The sequence below is a fragment of the Asterias rubens genome, chromosome 16 (assembly GCF_902459465.1).
Source record: "Asterias rubens chromosome 16, eAstRub1.3, whole genome shotgun sequence".
Taxonomy (NCBI): domain Eukaryota; kingdom Metazoa; phylum Echinodermata; class Asteroidea; order Forcipulatida; family Asteriidae; genus Asterias; species Asterias rubens.
Window position 1 is genome coordinate 5332445 of NC_047077.1, and position 26758 is coordinate 5359202.

At 39.2% G+C, this 26758-nt stretch overlaps 1 protein-coding gene across 1 annotated transcript; it reads right to left on the reverse strand.

Annotated features, from left to right (window-relative positions):
- Nucleotides 1-19: 19 nt before the first annotated feature.
- LOC117301142 (protein argonaute-2-like) lies at nt 20-26411 on the reverse strand. The gene is made up of 21 exons (XM_033785037.1): nt 25853-26411; nt 22992-23271; nt 20516-20633; nt 19225-19406; nt 17616-17752; nt 16935-17069; nt 15660-15747; nt 14958-15041; nt 14566-14629; nt 13867-13938; nt 11587-11634; nt 10890-11012; nt 10424-10569; nt 9530-9714; nt 8848-9007; nt 8294-8384; nt 7834-8028; nt 6643-6879; nt 5499-5707; nt 4268-4294; nt 20-3266 (listed from the first exon to the last, which is right to left on the reverse strand). The coding sequence occupies exons 1-21, from the start codon at nt 25881-25883 to the stop codon at nt 3158-3160; spliced, it is 2721 nt and encodes a 906-aa protein (XP_033640928.1). The 5' UTR covers nt 25884-26411; the 3' UTR covers nt 20-3157.
- Between the last annotated feature and the right edge of the window lie 347 nt (nt 26412-26758).

Below are 26758 nucleotides of genomic sequence, written 5' to 3' on the forward strand. Positions count from 1 at the left end.
CCCCCCCCCCCCCCCCCCACTTTACAATTTTCCGGGAAAGGAGTGGTTAGTACACAAAAACATAGCATGCCCTACGTATGTCACTAAACAACCACTGGTCCTTGCACGAGTTTGGCCCCTTGTGATGGCCAGCTTCAGCTTCGCTCCCATGGACAGTGCAATAACTCTTTGCCTCATCCCTGGCAGGTAGTCGACAAAAGCAATGCTGATTGTCTCATAAAATGACTGCCATAACCTTTTTCACCAAATGATACAGGCCACTTCAGGCACGAACAGCTGGTAAAAAAAGGCACAGCAAAATCAAATCCATTGGGACGAGACACAGCCCAGTTACAAGTTCAGACTTGTAGCTGCCAATTCGTATGAACTTTGACCTACGACCCCTTATTAACATAATAATCAGTACTGTACATTCTACTTGTTTAGAGCTTACAAAGAAATATAGGCAGTGTCTATGGCTTCATTAGCCATCAGCCAAATTAACTGACAAAGCACTAGCCTCTTTAAACCAACAACTGTGATATATAAAATACTGCCATCAAATATTGAAAAGAAAAACAAATCCTACAGCAACAGACAAAATCTTTTATAGAAGAACGAGTGACCAATAAAGATCAATCTTAGCTCTTTGGAACTGGGCAAATCACTCAATGGATTTCATTGATGTAATCAGGAAGCTTGCTCTGGTTATTTGCAGAGAATCACTTTATTGAGGTAGCTGGTACTTGTGTGTAAACCTTAACTATGTATAAGCCAAGCATGCTACCAGTTACTTTGAAGGTCAAAGTTGAATATGTATGAAAATAAGGGGCAGAACCTGAAAGTATAAAGCCAGTCCTTTGGTCTGGGTCTAGTAACCTTATCCTAATTTGTTTTGTTGTAACCAAAGAATGTGACCTAGAACCTTAATAACACCCCCATAACTCAATGAGTTTAACACATGTTAAAAACCGAAACAAAGATTTATTTTACAGAGCACGAGAAATGTCAAAAACATTCTTGTGGTCCTCCTTTTTTTCCCAATACACTGAGTCAACATGCAAGTGATGACAAAAATTGTCTCTAACTTCATCTTAAAATGGTGTAAATTGCCATTGTATTCAATAACCTTCAAGCGCAAAAGTTACCAAAAACCAAAAACACCCAAAACTTCTGAGGACATCATTCTGGCGAAAAATGGGTGAATCATTTTTGTACAGGATTTTTCTAAAGGCACAACAAAAGCTTTTGTTGACGCCCTCACCTCATGTGTCATTGAGGGAAAGTTGCTATGGTGGGTGGGGCTTTATTAATGTACCTATTTGTTGCCAAGCAACATAAAGAATTGGAATCCAGGTGTTCGGTTTGCCTCGTGAAAGCATATACCAAAACCTTATAAAAATTAACAAAACAAAAAAATTAAAAAGGCTTGCTTCCCAGGGGTAGAATCGCGCTAAACCATTTGGCTCACATTTTTCATAATATCCAAACCCTTAACCAAAGCTCCAGTAACTGTGACGTCATACAAAATTGGAAAGTCAGGTTTGTCTGTCTTGATTTGAGACATGAAATAGGCACTACATCATGGTTATACTCTATGTTCAATTCATTCAACTAAAACTATACTGCTATTTCATGTATACAGAAGTATACAAAGCTTTCTCGTGCATAGTGTGTTCAGTGTGTACAATATGATAGGAGGTGTGTACAAGAAAGTGTGCTAAAAAAGCCATGCTGTACTTCTAAACAAAGGCGAACAACGTTCAATATCAATACACACTCAAAAATATACGATTCCATTTCAATTGGGAAAAAAAAAGTAAAAAATTGAATTCCACAATCCAAAAGTTACAACTGTGTCACTGTGCCGAAGTGCATAAAGACTTGTTTCAAATTTTTTACATTGATCTAAAGTTTAGTAATAGTTATGTTAACTGTACATTATTGATACACGTTTGCCGGCAGGCTGAGTGGTTAACCAATCAGGAGATTGTCAAAGTTACCCCAAATATTTGCAATCAGCGTTTTGAGTTACAAGTTTTGTGTTTTTTATATAGAGAGAGTTCTTTAAACATGAAGGAAACTCAAACACAAAGCACGGGGAGGTGGGAGCTGGCAAGGTTCCCAGACTTCATCACAGAGTCAAGATTAGTTGTGTTTGCTGTTTCAATGGCACCAGACTGATTTGGGTTTTGAATCATCAACACACTACGCATGATTTGGGTGGCCTTAGACTTTTCCTAAAACCTCGATTTGGGATCCGGCTCTGGCTTGAGCTCAAGCATCTATTTTTGACCAGTGTGACATTATCTTTGGCTGCTGCTTCTGGCTGCCTAGCCACAGCCGATAATCATGGAACACCCATCTAGTTTTCCAACGACTCAAAATCAATCTGACCAAACTGAGGTTTGAAGGGGGAACTAGTCTGGCCCCTTCATTCATGATTGCTAGAGCAGAAAGGGAACAACACCAGGCCTAAGCCATCAAAAGACACTCATTGCATACGCTGTCACATTTTCATGGTGTCACCACAAGCCTTTTCTAGATTGCATCTCCACCATGCAAAGTTTCAAATCCTACTCATGGGAGATATTTCCATGGTGTTACCACAAAACCTCTCTAGAATACATTTGTGTCCAAAAGCACCGATACTCAAGAGTTTTGTCATTTTTTTTATAAAGAGTTGCCAAGACTGAGTGTGGATTTATTGCGGAATCTAAATGGTTAAAAAACCTAAAAACAAAATCTCAAAAATATACTGTCGCAGACACATCAAAGTTAAATACTAAGTAACAAAAAAGAAAAACAAACAAATTCACTGCACATTTAAAAACAGTCTCTCCCCGAAAAAAAGAAAAAAAAATCCTCTCAAGTTGAGAATACTTCCACGGGCGAGTATTGGTTTCTTCAAATATATTGCATGTAGCCAAAGAAGTTGTCCTGAAAAGGGCCCCCCCCCCCCCCCCGAGACTCTGAGCGTTCAAAATAGCACCGAGCTTTAATATTCTTTTGGCCGATGGCAACGACAGGGGGGAAAAACAAACCAGCCAATCAAAAACAAGACTACTGTTGCTATGGGTTACCTCCAGAGACTTGACATCAACTTTCTCCGTCCCCGATTGCAGCCTGTATGGAGAGGGGCGGGGGGTATCCCACAAGGGATCAAAAGGTGAAGCTTTTAAGCAAAATACATCACTCGGAGGATGTCATCGTGAACTTTGACGGCTCTCATCATGTCCTCAATGCTACGGCCACCACTGGTACTCGTCGTGTGGCTACCGTCCCCACTTTGGAATGAACAAAAAAATAGAGTGAAGACATGAGTGGTGTTATATTAAGCAAAAAGAATGTTAAGGGATTGCACAGTTTTGTACCCTTATTCTGGTAGGCAATATTTTGTTGTGCTTAGCTACTTTTTGTGCTTAAGCAGCTCTATGAAATTGGGCCCCGGCCTTTGCCACTCACAAAGCTGATAATTTGGACAGGGCTATAGCGCAAGTATTCCAAAACATACTCTTAGGACAAATGCAGATTCAATGATAACCACAATGACGTTCTTCTGCTTAGAACTTAAAAACTGTCCCCACCAGTGTCTCGTCTATCGAGGTGTCCAGTCGAACACTTCCACATGTTGGAAGGTTTCGGTGTACAGTTGTTGCACGCTGTGACGGGGTCCATGGCGTTTTTTGTACACCCCAAATCACAGCGTGCAACAATTGTTTCGTTAAACCTTGGTAACATGATTATTACTCTTCTCAAAGTTATGTTGTCATCTTCAAAAATTTCTTATGACGAGTTTGCATAGTTTAATAAGCAGACGAACAGTTACTCAAATAAGAAAAAAAAATTCATTGTTCCCTGGAACCCACGGCCGTTTCATACTAAGCGCTGGAAATCGATTAACGGTGGGAACGATCAAGGTAATGTACACCCGTTAACATCACTCATGTTACCAGCGCGCATCTTTAGCCATGGTACATGCGCTTTTGTTGCTTGTCACAAGCTTGGTTCTCGACCAATCAAACTTCATAATTTGTTACCGAAGTATAACAAACACTTTGAACAACCCCAAGGCCAGTATAGCAGAAGAGCTGCTGACCAAATGCCGGCCAAATGTCACCTGAAATCCTATGTTCTCTATCAAGGTTACATTGAAGAATAGGAACATCCTGTTAAGGAATTTTGAGAGGTTTGGACAGCCTAAGGCCTAATGTCTCACTGCTTTGTTAGTTACGAGTTACGAAAGGTTGGCACCATAAAGTGTGCAGAAGAAAAAAGTTATACTCACTTGCTATTTGTTCCGGAATGATGACCACTGCACAAGAGTAAGGAGAGAACAACAAATTTAATTTAATTCATTTTTAAAAAATATTGTTAAAGGCAGTGGACACAGCATAAAACCTTACTTTGTAACGAGGAATGGGGAGCTGTTGATAGTATAAAACATTGTGAGAAACGGCTCCCTCTGAAGTTACCTATTTTTGGAGAAAGAAGTTATTTTCCACGAATTTGATTTCGAGACCTCAGAATTAGATTTTGAGGTCTCAAAATCAAGCATCTGAAAGCACACAACTTTGTGTGACAAGGGTGTTATTTTCTTCATTATTATCTCGCAACACTTCGACGACCAATTGAGTTCAAATTTTCACAGGTTTGTTATTTTGTGCATATGTTGAGATACACTAAGTGAGAAGACTGGTCTTTGAAAATTACCAATAGTGTCCAGAGTCTTTAATACATGTAGTTGGGTGTCATTGTTTAATCAGTGGTACAATTTACCTCAGGGCAATAACGGTCAAGGGATCGACTCTTACTCTTAGGTAATATTTTACAGCGAGATGACCACCCATACAATAACGTGGTTGATACATTGATTACCCTTTGTACAAGTGTGCACTCACCAAAATGATATCAAATTTGGGGCTGGCATAGATTACCTATCATTCAAAACCACAGTTGATACTGAATGATGCTGCCAATTAAAATTTCTACAAAACCAAAATGGATGATATTGAATGGTCAAACAGATGATAGAATGAAATTAACTATACCTAACAAGCACAGTTGTTATTGAATGGTCAGACAGTAGGAGAGTTGACTGTGTAATGTGTAGGTGAATTCTTTACACAATATCGTACTGATCCCTGGAGCGTTCTATTTTCCCGAGGCGCAGCTGAGGGAAATTTGAACGGTCTCAGGATCACCGAGAGAGTTTTAACCATAGCACGAGCAAAAGCAGTCAATATTTGTTTTATAACACCCCCAACAGACTATTTATCATCCTTGTACATTTCAGTATTTCAGCATTTTGTAAAAGTCTTTACTATATTGCATGGGAAACGACTATCACACTGCCGCCGGGTTTCTAGTAAAACTAAGACATATCTTGTGCCGCGTTCTAAACCAATTAAAAAGCAGAATTTTTGTAAGGGGTGTTATAATATAGTTTACCACTTTTGATATTGAAGGTCAGCCAGTAAGAGGGTTGACTATTCAATTTAGAATTAAATTAACCGTACCTGACATATCCGTCATGGTCCTTCTCCACCAGATGGTAGCGTGCGCGGAATGCCACCAAGTGCGCATAGTAGGCTGGTGCCGGGATGGACACGCTGCGGGTACAGCGGACATACGTATGGCACAGTTGATAGGTGAGGCACTGAAGGTCATCAGCGGTGAAGTCATTGTCATCCCATAGGACGTGGTAGTGGGAAGGTCGACTGGTTCCCTGTACGTAAAAAAATAGTTTTATTGAGCAGCGGATTCAAACTCTAGTGTGTTTCTGCTCAGCAGAGTGTGGGTTTGAGGTCCAGTTGTAACACCTGTGTGGTTTAGCAAGACAATTACAATGACGCTTCATCCTTCGAATGGGTTGAAAGCTGCTGGTCCCGGGTGTTGTGAAACACACGTAAAAGAACCCAGTGCACTTGTCGAAAAGAGAAGGGGTTCGCCCCCATGTTCCTGGTTTGATTGGCAGCGTATTGCAACATAGTAACTTGTAAACCATTACATGGTGCTATGTAAAAAGGATTATGTCTCATAATTCCAATGTAGTCCCACATACCTTGCAGGAAATACTGTTCAAACATAGTCCCACATACCTTGCAGGAAATACTGTATGCTACAGCACCTTGAGCGTCACTGAGTGACGGATATGTGCGCTATTATGAAACCACTATTATTGTTATATACCTGAATACAAGCATGACTGCAGAGATAGAAATCAAATTCGTTTAGGTGAGTAATACCAGTATCAACACTAGTACACACTACAATGATCGTAACTTTATACAACCGGTCAATAGCTTCTTATAATGGCCCCCAAAACACAAGTCCATTATTTACCTTAATACCAGCATGACAGCAGAGGTAAAACTCAAACGCGTTACAATACACAGTATCAACACTGGTACAGACTACAATGATCACAACTTTATATCATAAGATATTTAACCAGTCAATAGCTTCTCATTACGGCCCCCAAAACACAAGTCCATTATTTACCTGAATACCAGCATGACAGCAGAAGTAAAACTCAAACGCGTTACAATACACAGTATCAACACTGGTACAGACTACAATGATCACAACTTTATATCATAACATATTTAACCAGTCAATAGCTTCTCATTACAGCCCTGAAAACACAAGTCCATTATTTACCTGAATACCAGCATGACTGCAGAGGTAGAAATCAAACTCGTTCGGGTGGGTAATACCAGTATCGACAGTGGTGCCTGCTGGAATGTTACCGCTCTTCCCGATCTGCTCTTTCTTATCAGCGCAGAAGAGTCTAGTGTGGTGGCGCTTCTGCACAGCGATGAATGTGATACCGGGCTGGTACCCTGCCTCCAGGGACATGCAGGCTTCACGTAGAGCTCGCAGTTCATGAGCCAGAACCTGTACGGCATTCAAAAATTGGTTTTAAGTTCATGCTTTGTAGTGTTTTTGAAAATGAAAACAAAAAAGGTTTTTACCCTCCTTTTTACGGTCATGTAAACCCATTTGAAGGGAATTTATTTCTTATCATCACGAAATGCCTAGATATGGCTACTACTGTTTTTATTACTAACATTTTTGACAACAAATGTCAACCAAAATATATCATATATATACATTTTAAACAAAAATCAGAAAATTACAATTGCAGAGGTCATGGGTTCAACCTCACCCAAGTACTGTGCCTGTACTTTTTTTACAGAGCTCAGGAAAGTACTGGGTACACAGTGCTAACACTCATCAGTGTATATGGGTAAAACCAAAATTAATACCCGATGCAAATTTCATCATGTCAGAATTGAATTTCATGGACGCATGTGAATTAAGAATTTTCCCTTCAGTAGTTGTGAGTTTAATAAAAAGTGTTAATGTGCCTCCAAGTATTCTATCAGCCAGCTCCCCAGTAGGTACGTATTCAAATTCTGCAAAGGATTTACTTTATTTGGTAAGGCCGAGTAATAAAAATAAAAAGTTTCACGTCCGGGTTTTTCAAAAAAAGGAGGAAGAGGGGCTTTTTATTTTTAATTTTTTCTTTCAAGATGGCTGCCATTCTTTGTTAAAATGTCAAATATCCATTGTTTTTTCTACTGCTGAAATACACAAAACATAAATGAAACAATTTAGTCGGGGCATTCAGAAAAGACATTCAGATTGTTTTTGCTGAGATCATTTAAAATAACCCTATTTAAAAAATAAAAAAAAATAAAAAAATAAAAAATGTGGGGAAAAAAATAAAATAAAAAATAAAATAAAAAAGGAAGGCGGCCTGTAAAAAGGAAGCGGGCGGGGACGCTAAACATGTTTCTTTTTTTACTTGGCCTAAGTTGTTTTGAACTTTTATAAACTTTTTTTTACCTGTGGAAACTGGCCCTCGCTGACTCCATCTCGATACAGGATGATCCGAGCCGGCTTGTAGCGAGTCGTCTGGTAGAACTGAATCAGGATCTCTCGGACCATGATCTTCAGGTCCGCTATGATCTCCTGTCGGTGCTGTTGGACGTGGACGCTGGCCGTGTAACGACTAGGGTGAGCATCCATGCTGCCGACAACCTAAGAAGAAAAACAATAATAATAATAGTAATAATAACAAAAGTCTTAAAAAGCACAAAAAATGCTTACCAGATTAGGGTTACCAGCCAAACTACCAGGTCACATGTACAAATTGTGAATGGTATCCTGCTCATTTCTAGTAAGGAAAACAATTTCACACGTTTAAAGCCAAATCGAATACAAACACCAGCCAGGCAAGCCATATTGGCTAGGGACAGATTTTCGTTACTTCTTGGTTTATTATATTGACAAAAGTTTTACTTACAGCAGCAATGGAAGGTTTCTTGTCATCTCCAGCAGGAGGATGTGTGACGTCAGCCCCAAGGAAAATAACCGGCTGGCGGAACAATGCAGGTCTGTCAGAAAAGAACAAATGGAAGAAAAACTGTTATCCACAACTTGATTTGTCACAAGCCCTACACAGAAACATTAGTCAAGAGTTGTCTGTGTAGAAACCACATGTATAATATATGAATATATTTCTTTATTTTCTTGTTTTTAAAGACAAAATGAACAAGAGCTGTAGCTGAGGGGGGGTCACTTAATAATGATAAAGATATAACTTTAAGTAAAAATACTAAGACACAAAACAAAATATCTTACATGAAAATATCACAAAGGCTTGCAAGAGTTTTTACAAAGAAACATGTGATAATCCCAGGGGGTAAGTCAGGGTAGTAGATTTTCTCTAACCTACCCCCTGTAGATGCAATTGTAAGCATGCGCACAGAACGGATGTTTCCAGGGTTAAACAATGTTCAATCTCAAGTTATCTCCTATAAACGCCATTTTAGTGATGCGCAAGGAACTGGTACTCACCTCTGATTGGGCACCAAGATGTTATTGACCCCTCCCAGTTTGACATTGATCTTGAGGCAGAGATTGGACAGAGTCTGGGCCGTGGTGCGGTTCACGTTCTTCATTTGAACGCACTGCGTAGCGATACCTAGGAGTGTGTCTCCTATTCTCTTAACCTCGGCTGCAGAAAAAAACAAACACACACACACAAAAAAATACTAAATAAACAACAACATTCAAAATTTTAGAGCACTAATTTGGCAAATTATGTCCTGTCGTGGCCGAGCGGTCTACTCTATCGGACTTAAGTTTTGGCGGCTGAATCATCGGAGTGTGGGTTCCATTCCTGGGCATGACATTATCGGTACGTTTCAATAGCTTTGACGTCATTCCAGGGGCTTACCCGGGTCATCACCAGTGCCCTGCTTCTGGAGCGGATCACTTGGTGCATGATGTCACCGGCGAGAGTGATAGTTCGATAGCTCTTGTCCGGGGCTCACCCGGATGAGCACTGCAGGGTCGACACAGGAAAGCTAATTGAACGCACCCAATGACTTTCAGCAGGCACTTAACCATAATTGCATCTCGTAATCCAGTGTACTATTAATGGGAACCTGAAGGGCAAGACGAAATAACCCCTTCATGCTAATTGAAGCAGCTTTGGTTTCCAACACTGCCTGATATTTATTCCCACTCTGCTTACCATAGACTGGAGTCTTTCCCGGCAGCACCACCACAATGAGCTGTAAGTCTGGGTACTGCCTCTTGAGATAGCGAAACATGGGCTCTACCTGATCAGCCCCCTGGGCATACTTGCAGAAGACCGGCTGGCTGCCGATTGGCATGCCGGCATCGCTGGAGATCTTCTGGAGTTGACTTGTGAAGTTTCTGTAAGTCAGAGATCAAACGATTAACTATTAGCTGCTTGACTCACAAATTTAAAAGCAATGGATACTATTGGTCAAAATATTGTTAGCATAAAAACTTACTTGTTAGCGACCAATGGAGAGATGTTGATAGTATAAAATATTGTGAGAAACGGCTCCGTATGAAATAACATCGTTTTCAAGAAAAAAATTATTTCTCAAATAAAATAATTGAATTTGATTTCGAGATTTTTGATAGCTCAGTTCCTAGAGCGCCATCAACTTAATCCGGAGATCGCAGATTCAAGTCTCGCTCTACCTTATTTTTCTTAGAGGATGTTTTTACCCCAACTCCGATGTGTACAAACTACTATATACTTAACATCTATTTAATCATTGCGGTACCTGCTGCCAGTTCGAACTACCTCCAGCCACCGGGCTAGCTTGGTGGTCTTGTTGGTGTAGACATCTGCTCTAGCAATGCAAAGGTCAGAGTTTTTTATGTTCACAACCCCAGCAAATATTAAATACGCCATAAGCCCGGTTCATACTTCCTGCGAATGCGAATGCAAAGCGGATTTGACGTCACACACTCCTTTCGCAGCGATTATCGCAAGGGAGTAGAGCAGAGTTCAACTGCTGCGAATTGTTCGTTGCAAATTTGTGACGTCGAGATTCGCTTCGCATTCGCAGGAAGTATGAACCGGGCTATATTCAGGCTTTGGACTTACTTGAGTGCTTCCTCCTTGCACTGGTGCTGCTGGGCGAAGCATGCAATGGCCCAGGTATGGATCTTGACTCCAGTGTGAAACTGTTTGCCTCTCATGTCCCATACACCCTGGGCTGGTATTGCCAATGTTCGACTACTCTGCGGTTGCTGCAACACACACACAACAATTAAGAAAACATGAACCCTACTTCTCTTTGCATTATTCCAAAGCAAGTTTTGAAACAGATTAGTTTTGAATTTTTAAGGTTTTTTGATGTTGTTAACGGAAAGGTCTTTATGAAAAGACATTAAAGACTGGTGGCTCGGTCTTAAATGGTCTTTTTTTTGGGTAGTTCCCCCAAGTTAGTTTCATCTTTAATGGTTTCTTCTTGCACCCCCTAAACAAGAGTGGCTTTTTAGCCTTGTTGAGGTGAACTTACAGAAAAACAACCGAGCTAAAACTCTTTAAAGAATGATGGTGTACGTACCTTGCCGCCATATTGGATCTTGGGGGCCGGTAACACCCTGCCCTCGATGCGCACCATGTCTGTACTGATGTTGAGACTGAACTCCTGGATGTAGGGATCATTATTGAACTGTGCTCTCTGGACCTAAATACAAACCAAATACAATGCAACAATTGTAACATATATTTTTGAGAAAATAAAATTACCTGTTGCAAACAACTTAAATGCGACTTAAATGCAAAATTTTTTAATGGCCTGACGTTTCGACCCTTGCAGAGTCTTAAGGCTAAATGGTTTTGATGTGTGGGCCATTAAGAACAGTAAATGTTTTAAAAAAAAGTATTAACAAAAATACTGAGATTATTTTGACCCACCAACGCCAAATTTAGATTTTTAAACTATTGAATGGCTTCATAGTGTACACTGAAGAACAAAGTAATGCCTTAGGAGAACTAAATAGTTTAGCTCAAGGGCGGGAATGAACCACATCGCCCACCGCAGCATTCACAAATGGATGCCACAGAAATTTTAATCTCTTTGGAAAGTTTAATTTCTCTTTTGTTGACATACTTTTATTGATTTCAAATCAACAGGGGCACTTCAGACAAAACTTGTCAGGATACTTTACCATTACCAATTTTACAACAAGTAGGCTTTCGGGACAAAATTACCAAAATATTTAGGGGGGGGGGGTCTTTACCAAACGTTACACACATACCAAGTTATTGATTTCTCGTTCTCTGTCTGGAGCAGATCTTGCTGTGGCCTGTCAGGAAGAAAAAGAAGAAAAAAACGTTAGTAACCAGATTGTTAATTTCCAAACAAATAATTGGATCTATAAAATCGGCAAGTTGTCAGAGCATGTGAGGTGGTGTTTTCAAGAACACAGGATTGTGAATAGTGATTTATAATGAAAGAAGTAATTTAATATAAAAGGGATGTAAGCTTGTAACCAGAAACAAAGGACGAGACCCTTAAAGGCAGGGTATTTCTTTTAGTAATTGCCAAAGACCAGTACCATCACTTAGTGTATCACAACATATGCATTTTAAATTGATCATCAAAGTTGCAAAATAATTACGAAAACAAAAATACCCTTGTTGCAAAGAATTGTGTTCTTGCAATACTTCTGATTAATTAGGGTAAAAGTTAAACTAGTTAACTATTAAATTAACCCATCTATAATTATTTTACATTTATAACACACAAAAATGACAAATAAACAAATAAACAAAAACAAACAAACAAACAACAACCTGTAACTAATAAAAACTCAAATGAAATTCAACCAATTAATCATAACCCACAGCCTTGTCACAGACTATAAACCTACAAATTTGTACGTACCTTTGGAAAGGAACACCATCATGATTAACTCAGTTTTGAAAAAAACTACAGACTAAAAGTTTGTTTGCATGAAGCTTGTTTTTCAAACTACTGGGGTACCAGTTCCAGCAATGGTAACTGTATGGTATTCTGGCTGGTAAACAACTTTTGCTAAGCAACATTTTTTTGCTAAGCATTTTTGTTGCTAACAGGCTTTACGTAATAAGGCCAAGGTCCCAATTTCATGGCTCTGCTTCTTGCTAAGTTCTGCGACATAAAGGGCGCACTAAGTGCTAGCATTTCTTGAAATACTGGAGAACATTAGTAGTTGGCAAATGGTTTCTACCTACTAAACACCCTCCAAAGAAATGCCCTTGCTACACCGCTGCTAACTAGTAATTACTGGCGGTCCAATTTTTGTTTTTTGTTTTTTTATGAAAGTCGCCAGACACACAAGGCCTGAAGGCCACTTCAAGGTGTGGGCTACAATTATTTTTTTTCAGAGGCCGTTGCCACCTACTCCTAGGGCTGAAACAGGGTTACCCCTTTAACTACTTCTAGAAACTATAAGGGGGGGCCTTATAGTTTCTAGGAGGTGCCCTTTTACAGTCCATATGGATGTAGGCTAGGGTATCATCAATCCGAAGCCTGGCCGGTAGAGCAGAAAGCACTACCTCCCCAATGTTTCCATCATAACAGATTCCTTCTGAATAGCATACTAAATAAAACAACTACACTGAACTCAAGCCCTTTTTCACACTACTCTATTCCCCGGGGCTGCCCCGAGGGAATAACGACCGGCCTTTTCACACTATGAACACTTTACCCTCAGTCAACCAGCCAAAGGTATAATTTGCCTTTAGACTAAGGAGTTATGTTAGTGTACCCTTCAAGCCCCATTCAGCACTTGTAGGTTTCAAGTAAGGGAAGCCTCCATTATGAGTCCGCTGCAAATCACTCTCGCTACCAAAACCTGGCTCCAGAAACGGCTCAAACCTCTCAAAAAATACATTCGTTGACGTTTCACTTGAACACCTTACTGGTCCGAAATGAGAAGCTAGCAACTAAACTACTATATTGATTGGTCAGATAGTAGGAGGGTTAATAAATGGGAAAAGATGCCTCGATGCATTGCTGGCTTACATGGTACAGAAAAACAACCTTGATACTATAATAGTACCCTACTACATGTATGGTTTGCGGTAACACCATGTAATGATAATCTTCAATTGATTTGGAGTGTTTTTGAGAAGAGAGTCGTTGGGTTCAACTCGACATTACCGATCAGTTTGCGCATACTGATAAAAACTATGCGTATACTGATCGAAACATCGAGTTGAAACCAACGGTTCTTTTAAGAACCACCCAAACTCCATAAGAGATTATCATTACATGGTGTTACCGCAAACCTTACTATATCCTTTTTCAACCATGCAAAGTTTCAAATCCTACTCATCTTGATACTACGATAAGTTTTGAAAATTTGTAAGCAGAAATTTATTCTAATCTCTCCTAGTTAAGGAGCCATGGAATAAGTTTCTTTTCCGATTCAAGTGAAACTTCAACGAGGAATTTTTGTTCGCTTTTTGAAATGATATTTTAGTCATGACAAACGATCGGGGCGGATTTGGAGCGGACACACATGGAAGAGGCAGCAACTTATTTGAGCAACCTTGATCATGGTTGACGTTTGCATGTCGGTTAGTTTCTTTATACAGCGCTGGCCTGGCACTATGTTGCAAACCTGTAAGAGGATAGAAGAAAAAGAAAAAGCAGTGAGTATCCTTTGCAGAAAAAAATAATTGGTTCTTAAAAAGACCATGTGACCTTTGTTTACAATGATTTGATTTGAATTTATTCGGATAAAAACATGTCAAATATACATACACAACAACAGGAAAAAACGTTGATGAAATAAGATAAACCAAATTAGAACAAAAGATAAAAATGCGGCACAAAAATACCCAAGGATAACCCAAAAAGTCAATATCTCAGGCTTATTTCCATTGGGGTCCATTACAAAAAACGGCAACAACATCAAAAAGACATGGGAGTATAAAAAAAAAGACAAACTTAGACAAGTGCACCAGGAAGAGACATGTAAAACAAGCAAGAAAACACAAAATAAATAAATAAATAAATAAATAAATAAATAATTGATTTAAGTGTGAGCGTGTCCATTCTTGAGCCTTTCTAATAGGCAAGATAATGCACTGGTTAGGCCTATATGAGAAAGTTTACATTTGTTGTCAGAATTTCCACTGTTTTAGTTTAAAATAACTATTTTAATGCTTAATTTACTGGACTCTGGCCAGTGGTCCAGTGATTATTGCAAGCCCCAAATAAAAGCATTCAATAAACTTGAACATACCTCTAGAGGCAAGTAAGTATGGCGCTGTTCCTGGCCGACTTGAAGGCATGGCAGAAACGGATACCTGAAGTAAAGATGGTAAAAGGAACAAACAAAATGTGAGTCAACAAAGTTCGCGGACTGGTCACATGGTACATTTGAACAACACCAAGGCCCTGTTTCATAAAACAGTTCAAGCACAAATAGCTCAGCATATAAAAGCTATGCTAACCAGAAGAGGTTTACTAGAGAGGTTTACTGGGACGGTTTACTATTATGGTTTACAAGGAAAGTTAACTAAGAAGGACTAGGAATGTTTACTTGGATGGTTTACTCAAACACTTTACTAGTATGGCTTACTAGCATGGCTTACTAGGAAGCTTTTTAAAAGAAAGATTAACTACAGGACTTACTGTAAGATACGTCTGTGTCTGTCCTTGAAGTATTTAGCCACGGTGCATTCCACCGTCTGACCATTCTCCAGCTCCAGGGGAAATCTAAATCAAAATAAATACACACCATGAAATCACTGAAGAAGTCTAGTTTAATCTACAAAGATTTACCTCCCCCCCCCCCCAAACAAACATATTGACCAAATAGGAAGAACGCAAAGATGGGGCTAGATAGCTCAGTTGGGCCGGCACGTTAATCCGGAGGTAGTTAGTTCAAGTCCCACTGTAGTAAAATCTGTCTTTGTTCAACCCCAAAAATATTTAAACCACAGTGTCAAAACTGATGGCTATCGCCGGACTGCTGAAAAGGCCTATTTTTTAAACACCTTTGAAAGACCACTCCCTGTCAAGCGTTTGCATTTGGGGGAGTGCTAAACCAATCCAACTAAACTACTAATTTTTCAGAGGTCTGCTCTATGTTCCGACACCCCTATATGTACTGATAATCCACTCTTGATCTGCACACTAGGAAAATACATTAGGAGTGTTGGATCAACGTGTGTAACCATTCTATAGGTCCTTTGTGCACAGAATCAACACTGAAACCATCCATTACTTGATTGAAGAATTCTTCTAAAATTGGGCCCCCGCTTCAAATCTAGGGTGCCCCCCTAGACAAATCATTGTGGGTGGTATTAACTTGAAGACATGAACTGTACTTACGTCTGAGCTTGGGCGACCTTCCTAGTCACATTGCACACTCTGTACTTGCGGCGCATGTTGCCACAATGTGTAATCTCTATTTTCAATCCTGCGTAAAAGTATAGGTTTAATGAAAGGGCTATTGTTAGTAATGTGTTTGTCTTCTATCCATCAGGAATCTTGACTAATACAGTGACTAAGTTCACTTTTTTATGAGAGCCCTTTGGCTGCCAGGATATTTTCCATACTTAAAGGGAAGGTACACGTTGGTAATAATTGTCAAAGACCAGTCTTCTCACTTGGTGTATCTCAACATATGCACAAAATAACAAACCAGAGAAAATTTGAGCTCTTTTGCTTATCGAAGTTGCGAGATAATGATGAGAGAAAAAACACCCTTGTTAGACGAATTTGTGTGCTTTCAGATAGGAATAAAAGACTTCTATTATTTTAGTGAGAAATTACCTCTTTCTCAAAATCTATGCTACTTCAGAGGGAGCCATTTCTCACAAGGTTTATACTATCAACAGCTATCCAATGCTTGTTACCAAGTCAGTTTTTAAGTTAATATTTGTTTTGAGTAATTACCAAACGTGTACCTTCCCTTTGAACAGTTAAAGAAAATGCAAGATTCAAGCAGGCTATGGGCGATTATTGACAAAACAAAGAGGGCTTCAAAGTAAGTTTTCTCAACAGAAAACAATTTTAAAAAATCTCAGTACCAAAGACCACCATGTCTCTTATCTTTACTTCATATAGTCATGGTTTCATTTGCCTATAGCAATCCACCTCAACCATTCTTTTGATTTTTTTACCGAACACCATACCATGGGTGGTGCGGTAAAAAGTGTGAAAAGATAAACAAACAAGATGAACCCTATGTGGAACTGTCGCGGTCAAGCGGTTAAGAGCACCGAATTCAAACTCTGGTGTTTCTGATCAGCAGAGTGTGGGTTTGAATCCCCAGCCATGACACTTGTGTCCTTAAGCAAGACACATAACCATTGCTTCGTCCTTGGATGGGACGTAAAGCTGTTGGTCCCATGTGTTGTTTAACGCATGTAAAAGTAAGTGCACTTATCGAAAAGAGAAGGGGTTCGCCCCGGTGTTCCTGGCTGTGGCTGCTGTATGCGACGTAGCATCTTGTAAACCCTTATAAGATGACAAATAGTTGGGTCTCAGAATTCATCACTGCAATAACCTATCTTTCTGAGAGTTTGTATAAACTCAGCGCCTGGAGTACCTTGTTTTGTAGATACGTGCGCTATGTAAGACTTTGATATATACAATATATACCTTTAATTTCTTTGGTAAACTTGACCCGCTGTGAATCTGTGAGTGGTCGACGTTGATCGCTGCTGTTGCCGATGTCCAGAACCTCACACATGAAATCAATGACCGGCTGGGCCTTGTAGAAAGCAGTGGCAGAGACTGGAGACAAAAACAAGGACAGAATCAATCTGCTAGTAAAACATTTTATGTTCAAAGGTTTCATATGACTGGAATGAATTTTGTAGTGATGCATCATACTTTTCTTCGATAATATATAACACCCAAGCAGATCCGTGCAATTTGATTGGAGGATTGTCAATCATGTAAAAATAAACAACTTTTAACTCATGAAATCATTAGCACCATTACACCCATAAACATTCATTATATGTATATTATTCAAACGATATGCTTATTGCTGAAACAAGGCCTCATTCTTTTCTCTGAATAGTCAACACTATTCAAATGACATGCTGATTAAACAACTCACTATACCCTTCACTGAATATTCAACGTTATTCAAATTATAATATGTTAGTTGTGATACACTTGATACACTGTTATTCTTAGTTTCTCAATATTCAACATTATTCAAATGACATGTTAATCTTCAATAATATTCAAATTATAATATGTTAGTTGTGATACACTGTCATTCTTATTTTCTATATTACTCAAATGATATGTTAATCGCCGGAGCCTTACCATCAATATTCAGCATCATTTTCCACTTGGATGGGCGTACACTCTGATGGAACCCAAACCACACCTCTCGCCCTCCTCCCAACGGGTGGAAGTAGTCATCAGGGGGTGAGAAGAAGGAACGACCCACTGGGGTGTAACTGTGTAGGAATCAAGGAAATGTGAACCAGTTAAAATTATAATAATAAATAATAAGAATTGCAAAGGTCTTGGGTTAATCCCACCCGAGTAATATTTTTTTCACAGAGCTCGGGAAGGTACCGAGTATACAGTGCCTACTCACAGCGGTTTAAAACCAAAATTAATATTCTTTATACCCGATGCACACTTCCATAGACTATAAAATCAGAAAATATCAACAAACCATGTTCCCATAACGGTAAAACATTCATGACCCATAACCTTTTCATCCAAAAACAATCCAATCTTTTTGTTGCCCAAGTGCAACCCCTGATTCAGGTTATGGAGTTTCAGTACATGTAGCCCAGAAACCATTAAACTATAAAACATCATTGTAACCTTGAACTTTGACCTTTTTTCCCTAAATCAATCCCACCTTGCTTTTTCCAAGCAATGGTGCGGAAACAAAAGTGCCGAGTCAGACGAACTGAAAATTTGTATTGACTTTCAATTCGTTCCAAAAAATCTCTCAAGTAGGAGGGAGACAAAGGAAAAAATATGTGCCTTTTCTTAAGGGTTGGTTCAAAACGAAAGGGAAAGTGAAGCAAGTTTATGTAAAGCGCCATCACTGAAACATTAATCACTTTTGTTTTAGGCAACAGCCTTCAACTGTTTAAAAGGCAGTGGACACTATTGGTAATTACTCAAAATAATTATTATTATAAAACCTTTCTTGATTACTGGTAATGGGGAGAGGTTGATAGTATTAAACATTGTGAGAAACAGCTGCCTCTGAAGTGACAAAGTTTTCGAGAAAAAGTAATTTCCCACGAATTTGTTTTCCAGTCCTCAGATTTTGAATTTGACCAGTATTATCTCGCAACTTCAACGACCAATCAAGCTCAAACTTTCACAGGTTTGTTATTTTAGGCATATGTTGAGATACAGCAAGTGAAAAGACTGGTCTTTGTAATTACCAATAGTGTCCACTATCTTTAAAGTGAGGGTTCACCGCTGGTATTTACTCAAAAAAGTAATGCCATTAAAACTTACTTGTATGAATAGCATTTTGAAACATTTCTGCAGAATTTGGCGGTGAGCAGAGCCATGAATTTTGGCTTGTTTCAACCTGTGTCTAGCAAACAGGGTTAGTTAGGTTCTCAAAATAAAACCCTGAACTTTGAGCGCAAAGCTTGAAATCTTGTGAGCGCAAAGCGTGAAATCTTGCGAGCGCGAAAGCTTAAGCTTCAGAGTGCGAAGCCTGCTTCCATACATTTATCTTTGGTTTTGAAAGCCCTTCTCTGCAATTTTGGGTGTTCCATCTGGTTTTATCTTTTTTCTCTTATGAATTTGATCTTAGTTTAAAATAAAACAAAATAAGTAATTTTGTTTGGTATTACGTTTTTGTATTGTTGTTATTATTATTTTGGGGTGAGAAAGACCGGATTTTCCTGTTAAAAAAGACGAAATCACATCCCTTCAGCAAACTTACGTCATAGATGGGAGGTGTCTCATGACTACGTCCAAGGCTTGCACAGAATCATAGGGGATGATGCTGACTCTGCCCTCCAGTGCATCGGCCAGGGCCTGCAGACTCACTAGGGCCACCCACTTAATGGACACCTTGAATGATCGCTCCTTCCCTTCTCCTGGTAAGGTCACCTCAAGGTCAACCTGAGGTCACAGGTCAAATACCAAAATGAGCTTGATATAGGCAATCGTTGTTTCTTATTTCATGTGGACTCAAAAATGTGGCTTAGGAAAACACAGCATACATAAACAAATTGCACGTGCCATATGTTGTAGTTATGCACCCGCAACTCTTTAATTACTGTAAACCATGATCTCATTATGAAATGGCTTAAGTGGGCTGAGGATCATTTAATATTCATCGATGCAAAACCAATACCCAAATATAAGTGTGCTGAATTGTCTCCAAGCGCTCCACGTAAGTGTGGAGATTATGATAGCCATTGTGTTGGCCTATCAAAAAACAGATTTTTATCCAGCAATTTTGCAAAGCAAAATATTTTGATTGAACAGATTTTGTGGCAACTGAATGCTAATATTGAAGAGCAAATGATGTTCTGTGAGTAGCAACTGACACATTTTGCGTAACATTTTGCTCTGCTATACAAGGGAAATTATTCACTGCCTATACTCGATGCATTCTAAATTCTCCACGCACAGGCAGGACCAAAGATTATAGAGCGCCGAAGGCGCAAGATGGGGAACTGAAGCTTTACCTATTGTTTACATGAAATACGCATGGGCGCCATTTCAGCAAGTTAATGTTTTGTTTCCCATTGATAGGAATGGTAATTGTCTGCACTGATCTATTGTTTTATCAAAAGAGTTACTTGCCGAAATGGTGTCCAGTGGGATTTCACATTTCAGCCAGAGTTCCGCATCTTGATTTTTCGGCGCTCTATAATCTTTGGGCAGGACTCCCCATGATGTCAAACAAACAGTATCTCAACACTCTCCTCGCAGGGGGTCTTGGGTATTTCATTTGAAACTTTAAACTTTGTCTGGGATAATAATGTTAATGCTCTTTGTCGTCAAATTGGCGGATACGCTACATGTAAGTGCAGGCCTGTGTGCTTTTTGAAAGGGCAAGGGCATCAAGGCATTTTCTCCTTGGTAAAGGGCACCCTATAAGGAAATTGTAAACTTCTATCAAGCATTCAAAGGGCACAAAGGCACTGACCGGGGGCATGGAGGCAATCGCCTTCATTGCCTCCGTGAAATATTTATGAGGCATGTAAGTGTCCATTACTTACCCTCTCTTTACCAATGGGTAACTCCAGGCGACAGTACAAGTTCTTACGTCCATCAAAGACTGGTTTACAATTCTGGAAAATTCTGTTGGTGTGTTTAACTAGCGTGTCCATCACTTCTCTGGAAGAGCACAAAAGAAAAAAAATAAATCAATAAGTCAATGGTTCTCGAATATTCAATTAACTAGCCAGCTGGACTGGTTGGCTTATGAATCTTTTACAAATCTGCCAGCTGTTTCATGGGTCAAGGGGTAATAAAGGTTTGCCCAATCATTTTTGGCAAATGAGCAGCCATTATAAACATCACATTTGTCTGTTGTGCGCAAAATTAAAGCTCCTCAAAACACTCATTCAATGTCACTTGATCCTTTTGGGCAATTCCATGGTCAGTCGCATTTCACTTTTCTGTGTCATTTCTTGATCTTGGTGCTAGTAGTTCTATGTGAGATATTCTTTCCACTAAGTTTATAGACTGATTTGTACTTGACACCCAAGGCTTTGAATTGATGATATTAGAAATGTTGTGGGCTTTGTGCTCTGGATGTTATAACGTTGTAAAAAGCGGTCAGTCGCATTACACAAAAACGACATGGTAAAAAACACACTTGTGTGCTATATGTAACACACAACTCTTAAACGTATCATAATAATAATAATAATAATAATAATAAACAAGCATTTCTAGAGCGCCCCACGAAGAACGGAGCGCTTTACAAAGAAGAGGAACAAAGAAAACAGTGAATCACGGAAACAAATGGGTTTTCAATTTCCGCTTGAAAACAGACAAAGACGGCGCTTCACGAAAACTGATCGGAAGTTCATTCCAAAGACGAGCCGCGGTAGATGTGAAAGTCATGTCACCAGCTTTTTTGTACGATCTTTGGACAACAAGCCGGGTCCGATCAGTGGAGGAGCGCAGTCTTGGTCTGTGTTCAGCGGAACCAGTGTTCTGGAGTTGAGTCATGGCAGAAAGATAACTAGGGGCAAGGTTGTTGATAGCCTTGTAGACATACAGCATGAGTTTAAAAGCAATTCTTTGTCTGACAGGGAGCCAATGAAGTTCCCTTAGTAAGTCGGTAGAGGGCACGTCCCGTCCACAAGCCATAACTAACCTCGCTGCTTTGTTCTGCAGGCGTTGCAGACGAGTAAGATCGGCCTCGCGCGCCCCATTAAGAAGGGAGTTTGCATAGTCCAGGCGGGATAGGACGAGTCCTCTAACGACATGATGGCAGGCGTCAATGGTGATGAAGCGCCGAATACGCCACAAGTTACGTATGTGGAAGTTGACGGACTTACAAATGGTATTAACTTGACTAGTCATGGTGAGAGATTCATCAAAAGTAACACCTAGGTTCTTGATTGATGTAGATCTCCGAATGGATAAAGCGCCCACGCTCAGATGAAGGTTAGGAAGAGCAGCAGAGACATTTCTATTGGCAATTAGAAAGAACTCAGTCTTATCCTGGTAAGCGAAGCGTGTTTTGAATCATCCATTCGTTGATCACACCAATACAAGAAGATAACCTAGCAAGCACCTGTTCACAGTCACCATTTGATTTGGGATCAAACTCGGCATAAAGTTGTATGTCATCCGCGTAAGCATGGAATGAGATATTGAAAGCGCGGATGATATTACCAATTGGATACTTATAAATGATCAGCAACTTGAACTTTTAGGTATACATGGCAAAACCATGGTCAGTCGCATTACGGTCAGTCGCATTACAGTTTTCCAGTCAATTAAGCCCCGCCTACATGGAGCCCAAGCTGAGTTCTTATTTGGAAAAATTGGGTTCATTCCTTGTCAACAACTAAATAAAAAATTGGTTTCATATGTTAGCTATAACTTTTAAGTGGAAAGAAAGTTGTGTCAAAAACTTGATTTTTTGGTGTCACGTCCATGGTTGCTGGGAATTGTCCATTTGCATGTGGCGTTTTTAGCAAAATAGGGCCTTATACATTTAAAAAAAAAAATCAAAATTGATCCTTGCAGGATCATGCCAAAGGCACATGAAATGACTGTTAATTAATTGAAATGTTGGAATATCATGGGATTTTTATTTATTTTGATATGTCACAAAAGTGTGGAAAAAAGGTTTAAGCGGGTAGTGGAACTGACAAATTTGAACCTGGACAGTCGGTCAGGAACACAGGCTATATGCTGGAGTCAGATTCTGAAGCCGTTTTGATAATTTTTTTCACAGGACTCAAGAAGAAAAACTGAGTATACAGTGCCTCATACATCGGTGTATATGGGTAAAAACCAAAAATTTATGATTATGGATATAATTATTTGCAAAAAAGAGGTTGTAATGGCAAAAAAGCTTTGTAAACATTCTCTTAACGAAAGATAAAACCTAACTACCCCCATGTATACTTCCTTATCATAATTGCAAAATGATTTCATCTGTTTAATTGTTTGCAGTACCCGCTGCTACTACATGTAGCTACCAAAATAACCCCAATATTGTTCTCTTACCTGTTCACCCTACGAGGACACTTCTCTGGAACGATAGTCACATCATAATGATTTATAGTGTCGTGTGGGATGGTAATCTTGAAATGGTTAGCGCGTAGCATGATCGGGCGTCCATCTTTTCCGAATCCCGGTCTGGAGGGCATCTTGGAGCCCTCTGGCTTGGGTTGCCCAGGCCCAGGGGGCATACCGGGGATGATGGGCATAATAGGGGGCATACCCATGGGTACCATGTGCTGGGGTGGGCGGATGGGTGGCTGGCCGGGTGGAATACCCATGGCGGCTGAAGGAAAGACAAAAATGGGTTCAGATTAGAAACAATATAACACTTTTTGGTTTAGAACTATTTTTCAAACCATGTAGTCCGTAATTGAATGATTACCAGGGTTCTCAAAAACTTTTTTTTTCTTCAAAACTGTAGGGCATTCTAGACCTAATTTTTTTGGGGATGTTTGGCATGCTGAATTGAAACAAGGGCTTCGAAATCTTTTCTACTTCGGTGTTAATCTTCGTTTTAAAAGCCCTAATTTTTTATTCGATCGTCCAAAATGTTTGTGTATCGACAGGCAAATCGCGAGTATCGGCTCGATACGCCAGATTGTGTGTGAGAAGAACTCTGATTAAAGACACTGGACACTAATAGTAATTGTCAAAAACCAGTCTTCTCACTTGGTGTACCTCAACATATGCATAAAATAACAAACCTGTGAACATTTGAGCTCAATCGGTCATCAAAGTTGCGAAATAAAGATGAAAGAAAAAACACCCTTGACATACAAAGTTGTGTGCTTTCAGATGCTTGATTTCGAGACCTCAAATTCTAAATCTGAGTTCTAAATCTGAGGTCTCAAAATCAAAGTCGTGGAAAATTACCACTTTCTCGAAAACTACGTCACTTTAGAGGGAGCCGTTTCTCACAATGTGTTATACTATCAACCCCTCCCCAATACTTGTAATCAAGAAAGGTTTTATGATAATAATTATTTTGAGTAATTATCAATAGTTTCCATTGCCTTTAATCTGACCGCCACTTCTTGAGGTCATATCTCTAAACTAATTACCGGTAAAGCAGACTGGTTGCAGTCGACTCGCTGATTTAAATCCACCATCTATAAAAGCATTGTATTGCATCAGCTGCAAACACATATTCTACCCACAGCGATTACATTGCAAGGCTACGAAACGGGAGGGAATCCATCTCATTATTGATAGCCTAATTAGGGGGGAGGGGGGGGGCCAGCTTTATTACATCATTTCTCTGAAAGTTAACTTAAAAATCATCAATTTGGAACACAACAAAATTATTGTGTGTACAATTACATGCCCGATGCTGTTATGACATAATTATATCAAGAAGCCAGTTACATGGAAGTAGACGATTTTCCAAATGTTTTGGGGGGTATGTTTGTAATTTTTGAGCATTTTTTGTGGCAGTGCGTTTGGAAAATTTGCAGGGTTTGCCTGGGGCGCTAGTCTGTACAGCGCCCTCAATAACTTGGTCTAACAACTGTAAGCAACAGCTCCCTCTGAAGTTATGTAGTTTTCGAGAAAGAAGTAATTTTCCACGAATTTGATTTCAAGACCTCAGTATTAGATTATGAGGTCCCGAAATCAAGCATCTGAAAGCATACAATTTCGCGCGACAAGGGTGTCTTTTCTCCCACTATTCTCTCCAAACTTTGACGAGCAAAATTGAGATCAAAATTTGACAGGTTTGTTATTTTGTGCATATGTTGAGATACACCAAGTGAGAATACTGGTCTTCGACAATTACCAATAGTGTCTTTCATCCCAATAATCTCAGTCCAGAGGGTTATGCACAAGACAACTCATGTAACAAACCATCATGTGCGATTTCAAACATTTTTGTTGGACAAGTGACCAGATTGCTGATTTTGTTTTACTTAATATACATTTTAAGAGCACAAATAAAATTTGATCTTTTTCAATGTGTAATAAACCAATTAAGCATGCTTAAAAAGTTGAGAATATAATTATTTTGATGAAAAAACGACTACCTACAGTCACGGCTACAGTCGAATAGTACATTCTTTCCTAGTGAAATGTTGACTTTTCTACTGTACAATTGTTTTGTACAATAAAAAAACTACATTGGCCCACCTCAATCAATGTTACACTTCAATGTACAACTGTAATGGATCAATTTAGAACATGACTTAATTAAACACATCTGTAAAAAATATTTGGACGAAAAAACAACTAAAGTACAGAGTCAGTTGTAACTTGATACTACACTACAGTCGAATATGCCGTTTTTCAGTGCCATTCCGGGCTTGTGTTGTTGCCTTTTGAGTTTACAATTTTAGTTTACAAACAAAAAACTACATTTATATCAAGCTCCTTTTCCCCAATCAATATTACACAGTTGACAGTTAGTTGTAGTTACTGAACTACAGTATTCCTACTACGCACAGTAAGTATGGCTAGCTAACACTGAAATCCAGTAATAAATCTCATTCTCAATCTCATTCATCAAGTCAAGACAAAAATGATGATGTTCATTCCAATTTCAATCAATCATCTTCTTTCTTGCTCGCTGTTGTTGTTAATTGTCAACAAGACACACTCCCTCCAATGAATGCTCATGCAGATACTGGATAAGATTAGGGAAGATTAGCAGCAGACCAAGGATTACCGGGAGAAGTCTCAAGTTAATAACATTCCATTTCCAAACAAACAAACTGGTTAACTCGTGTCAGTTGTTCGTAATGCGTTTCTTGTACCGTTCGAAGATCATGTACATTTTGTTTTGTACACAAAACGAAACTAAAGCAGTGAAAAATATCATACGCTTTCCTTTAACAAACACGACTAGAAAGTTAAATATGTCATTGTTTACTCACCAAAATCTAACTGTTGATGTGGCTGGAACATGGTGAACTGAAGGAGGAATTTGCCAGTCCAGAAATATGGAAAATTGCCTTAATAAAACGTACTTTACAACGATATTTATGTCCGGTACATTTTCACTGTTCCTTCTTTACAATAATGGCCGCCGATTCACCAAATATAACCTCACTGGTACCCCCAGAATTGTTGTCAATAATATCATTGGTGTTTACCAGCGACAGTTCTGCTTGGCGAAACTTTACCGACTGGTGGCGCTGTTTAACTTTAGTGGTCTCGAATTTTTTTCTTACCGCATATGATATGGAGACGTTTCCGTACAAACCTTGTTTTCATCAATTACAACGAGTTAAAGTTCCGTCAAAAGCAAACAAAAAATGGTATATTATGGTTTGTCATGTGAACTAAAATGTCTGCTAATTTGAAGAGTCCAGAATAATCTTCAACAAAATGGCAGACTGTACTGTTAGCTCAAGAAGGGTATAACAAGAAAACCAAACAATTTTAAGGTATATTTATGTGTGGGTCATTTTTTTTCAAAAATCGAAAAATCTTTCCAACCATGTAGGCCTATTCTTTCCATAGCAAGAACTTCCTATAGCACAAAACACCAAACCCAAATGCAACATGTCCCTTTAAGCATGTGAGGTAATTCAACATTAAAAAGTCAGGCTCAGTACTTATTATCAAACCTTGTTGAAAATTCATCACATCTCAAAATTCGATCACATTGTCATCAAAACCTTCTCAAAGAGAAACATTGCTGTTAGATTTAACGCTTTGGACTATGACATTATTTGTTACATGTACATGGGCAATTATATCCACACTAATGGGCAAAAAAGTGTGACATGGAAAGGGAATGTTGGATAGTCACAAAATTAAGTTTGTTGTCGTGTATT

Coding starts and splice junctions, on each gene's coding strand:
- LOC117301142 (XM_033785037.1), bottom strand. CDS start 25,883: ATGTTCCAGCCACATCAACAGTTAGATTTTG. Junction 14,630..14,957: donor AGACACAGACGTATCTTACA/GTAAGTCCTGTA, acceptor TCTTTACTTCAG/GTATCCGTTTCTGCCATGCC. Junction 13,939..14,565: donor ATACTTACTTGCCTCTAGAG/GTATGTTCAAGT, acceptor ATCCTCTTACAG/GTTTGCAACATAGTGCCAGG.